The following is a 5,000-nucleotide window of genomic DNA, read 5'->3' on the forward strand; positions in this document are numbered from 1 at the left end:
ATTAACAAGCTCTTGAAAAATCATTGACATTAGCCCCAGTGATACATTAATAATTATTGGATTTTTTAAGGTTTTTATTTTAATGTACAGTTATTAACGAGCTTTTGAAAAGTCATTAACCCCACCCTAGTGTTACACTAATAATCTATTAACGAGCTTTTGAAAAAAAAAAAATATTAATATTAGGTACAATGATACACTAATGATTATTGGGTTTTTTAAGGTTTTTATTTCAATTTACAATTATTAACGAGCTTTTGAAAAAAAAAATTGATATTAGCTCCAATGATACACTAATAATTATTGATTTTTTTTATATGCTTTTATTTTAATTTACAGTTATTAACTGCTTTTAAAAAAAAATATTGACATTAGCCCCAATGGTACAATTTGATAATTATTTGATTTTTTAAGTTTTTTTTTTTTCTTTAAAGTACAGTTAATAACGAGCTTTTGAAAAAAAATATTGACATTAGGCCTAATGGTACAATTTGAAAATTATTAGTTTTTTAAAGGTAGGAATAATAAGATGTTCCTGACAATAACTGTAAACCTTGAGGATAAAATGAGTCATCCAATACAAAGGCTGATTGTTTAAGCTTATCTAAGAGCAGATAAACGGAATAATCATTTATTCTAAGCTTAAACTTATGAAGATAAAGTTGCGGACTTTGTAATCTCAAGTTACTAACTAGAAAATTTTAAAATTTGTCTTTTTCTCAATTACAATAATAATACTACCTATATATATTAGGTATCACACGGTTCATTACCTTTTTCTTTAAATATGACTAAAGGTTATCTCATACTATCACAAAACACTTGAAAACCAGGTTACTTCGAACTTCGACGCCAGTCAGGGATAGTTACTTGTTAACCTTAGAATCAATGACTTCTTTGGCAAGGCTCTTAACATCCTATATAACCTATGAAAGTTCCTTCTCACTTATGGCTGAGGGAAATGAAACATCTTGGGACTCGACAACCCTTCTCTCACGCCTTGAACTCTCATCATCCAACAGAAAAAAAAAAAAACCTTATCACTTATCTCCAACGCCTTATCACAAGCTGGTCTCGACTTGGGCTGAATAGAACTGCTCACCAGGTTTGGTGAAGCAGTTTCCTCATGATTTCTTGACGGATTCCAGCGAATTGTTCTTCTCATCTGTTCACCTTTACAAATTTTGAAATGGTAAGCATAACTAGCTAAGTTATTTGCATAATCTCTGATTGTCTGTTTGTTATCTTAATCATACAGTTATTTTTTTTAGAAATGGGGCACGAAATGACTTTAGAAACTGGTCATCTATATTGATATGTGATGTGATATTTACATTTTGAAGACTAACAAATCCGTTTACAGTTTTCCTTTGATAGGCTTTTGTAAATAACTGAATTATCTCTCATTTACAATTCTGTAAAGATGGTAAGCATAACCATTTAGTAACATAAAATCTCTGGTTATCTGATTATTAATTAATTTATTTACTTATTTTATTTAATTATCTTTTCATTTATTAATTTATTCATTTTTTTGCTGAACTCAATACTTGTTGGTTTTTGAAAAGTGGTTCTCAAGATACCTTCGAAGAATAAGCGGGTTTAAAGGTTTAAAGGCCACCCATGAATGGCAGAGGCAAGGGACAGTATCATTCCCCAATCGTGCAGGACAATGCCCTAGAGACTGACCATATTACATATGATCAGCGCCCAAGCCCCTTCTCCACCCAATCTAGGACCAAGGACGTTCAGGTAATGGCTGTTGATAGCTCAGAAGATAGACCTATAGGCTCCCCCAAATTTCCCCATCCTTAGCTTACACGTATGGTGAGATTTCAGCGACCAAAGAAACTAATGAGTTTGAGCGGGACTCGAACCCTAGTCTGGCATTCACCAATCAGGGACGTTACCACATCGGCCACCACAGACTAATGTGCTGGAAGGCTATTCAATATTCATATATATTCCTATGTCTTCCAAGCCACACTGTTCCATGAGCTCCTTTCCGGTACATTAAAGAGCATGACTAAGATTTTTCTTATAATATATTATCCCTTGAAAAACTCTAGAGGTGTATTGTAACCCCCCCCCCCCCCTCCGAAAAACTCTGAAGGTGTATTGTAACCACCGGCCACCCCCACCCCCCGCCCCCTCCAATTTCATGAAACCTTATTTCCCATTACACTATTATGAATACATACTAATTTCAGAAGCGACACCTCGAATTTGGCAAGAATTCTTTTATCAAATATATGACAAACATATACCCATAAAATGACATACTTGAATGCATAGGTTTGTCGTTTCCACTCCAAAAGTTCTAAATAGTTTAAATATTTCTTTGATGCCTCTCTTCGGAAATGGGTCCACATTTAACGAACTTGAATCCCCTTTACCTACTGACGCTTCATGTCAATTTTGGTTGAAATTGACCCATTAATTATGAAGAAGGATTAAAATTAGGGAAATTCCCTCAGATGTCTATTTATCCAGGTAAGCCATCGCCCTTAGATAATAAAGAGCAAGTGTCTTGATATATATATATATATATATATATATATATATATATATATATATATATATATATTTAAATATATATATATATTATATATTGTACGTGTATATATATATATATATATATATATATATATATATATATATATATATGTATGTATATATATATATATATATATATATATATATATTTAAATATATATATATATTATGTATTGTACGTGTATGTATATATATATATATATATATATATATATATATATATATATATATATATATATATATATATACATATATATATATGTATATATATATATGTATGTATATATATATATATATATATATATATATGTATATATAAATATAAATATATATATATATTATATATTGTACGTGTGTGTATATATATATATACATATATATATATATATATATATATATATATATATATATATATATATTATATAGTGTACGTGTGTATATATATGTATATATAAATATATATATATATATATATACATATATATATATACCTGTATTATATATATATATATATATATATATATATATAATACAGGTATGTATATATATATATATATATATATATATATATATACATATATATACCTGTATTATATATATATATATATATATATATATATATATATATATATTTAAATATATATATATATTATATATTGTACGTATATATATATATATATATATATATATATATATATATATATATATACGGTATATCTTTCCGGTGAAGCTCAGAGGTAAGACGTAGAACTGCTCAGGGAGAAGGGAGTAGTCATACCCAGGTGAGAGGGATTGTAGTCAGGAAAGGAAGAGGGGACGGAAAGGGGTTGAATCTGTGTACGTGCGGGTGCATGTGTGTGTGCATATCTAAGTGTTAAGCTGTTGTCTTTGACGGGTCGCGTACACTAGTACTGGGTAAAACTCGATGAAGAAAGTCTATTCATTTCCGACCCAGGTAGGCTGAAGATTCATAATCTTTTATTAAATGCTTATACTTATACTTATACTTATACTTATACTTATACTTATACCAAATCAATTATCACCCTTATCATTTTGATATAGATTGGGGTAAAAAAAAATTAAAAAGTTATTTATCATTGCACAGATGCGATATATAAATCAGTCTCAATGTATATTTCGTGAATTTAGTGAAAATTTCTTGAAAATAAAAAAAAATCTACATAGGAATGAGGAAATATTGAAAAGTTTTAATCAATCTTATATAGATTGGGGTAAAAAGAATCAATTACACAGATGCGATTTAGAGATTAGACAAAAGGTGTATTTCGTGAATTTGTTGAAAATTTTAATAAATTTCTTGAAAATAAAAAAATAAAAATCTACACTCGAAAGAGAATTTATTGAAAAGTTTTAATCATTTTAATAATTTAATGATTGGAGATTCTTTACAAGATTATTATAACTTAAAAGACAAAGGTAAACTTCTTATATAAAAATGCTTGTTTATGAATTGATAAAATTTGTCTGTTGTCATCAAAATTTCTGCTTTTATCCATTCAAATCATATCCGTCCTATATAAAACTATCTATTTCCTCTATATCTAATCAAAGAGGCTTTATCATCATTGGATAAGAGATACTTCATATCAAAGGTCAAGCATTTCTGATAATTCATTAAATGTCACTTTAGTATCAGTCTATGTAATTGATAAACTCAATTACCCACATTGTCGTTTATCATGAAAACAGAAAGGGTGTAGAAGCAAAAATATTATTTGCTTTAAATTATCCAAAACACTTTAATGCTTTTTACTTTTAAATTCTTTTGCCTGCCGTATGGGCTAATTGATACACTTCTAAGCCCAAGTAATCATTTTATTGTCTACTATCCAAGGCAGAATCGGGTTATTCTACCTTCCTGGGGTCACCAATGTGACGGGCCAAGTATAGATTGTGAGTCAAAGGCGAGATGAATACAACCGAGTCTTGGCCCGTCACATTGGTGACCCCGGCAGCTGTCCAAGGCAGAATCGGGTTATTCTACCATTCCGGGGTCACCAATGTGACGGGCCAAGTATAGATTGTGAGTCAAAGGCGAGATGAATACAACCGAGTCTTGGCCCGTCACATTGGTGACCCCGGCAGCTGTCCAAGGCAGAATCGGGTTATTCTACCATTCCGGGGTCACCAATGTGACGGGCCAAGTATAGATTGTGAGTCAAAGGCGAGATGAATACAACCGAGTCTTGGCCCGTCACATTGGTGACCCCGGCAGCTGTCCAAGGCAGAATCGGGTTATTCTACCATTCCGGGGTCACCAATGTGACGGGCCAAGTATAGATTGTGAGTCAAAGGCGAGATGAATACAACCGAGTCTTGGCCCGTCACATTGGTGACCCCGGCAGCTGTCCAAGGCAGAATCGGGTTATTCTACCATTCCGGGGTCACCAATGTGACGGGCCAAGTATAGATTGTGAGTC

The 5,000-nt window shown here is 31.3% G+C and overlaps 1 protein-coding gene across 2 annotated transcripts in view; it reads left to right on the forward strand.

Annotated features, from left to right (window-relative positions):
* LOC137652458 (uncharacterized) overlaps nt 1–5,000 on the forward strand; it is a 29,351-nt gene that overhangs the window by 13,560 nt on the left and 10,791 nt on the right. Inside the window, exon 1 of one of the 2 annotated variants that reach the window (XM_068385843.1) lies at nt 1,057–1,192. The exons of the other annotated variant lie outside the window; for it this stretch is intronic. Within the exon in view, the coding sequence (XP_068241944.1) occupies nt 1,190–1,192 (3 nt within the window). The 5' untranslated portion in view covers nt 1,057–1,189. Of the gene's footprint in view, nt 1–1,056; nt 1,193–5,000 lie in introns of those variants that run through there. 2 annotated transcript variants of the gene reach the window in all.

The sequence above is a fragment of the Palaemon carinicauda genome, chromosome 13 (genome assembly GCF_036898095.1).
Source record: "Palaemon carinicauda isolate YSFRI2023 chromosome 13, ASM3689809v2, whole genome shotgun sequence".
NCBI classification, from domain to species: Eukaryota; Metazoa; Arthropoda; class Malacostraca; order Decapoda; family Palaemonidae; genus Palaemon; species Palaemon carinicauda.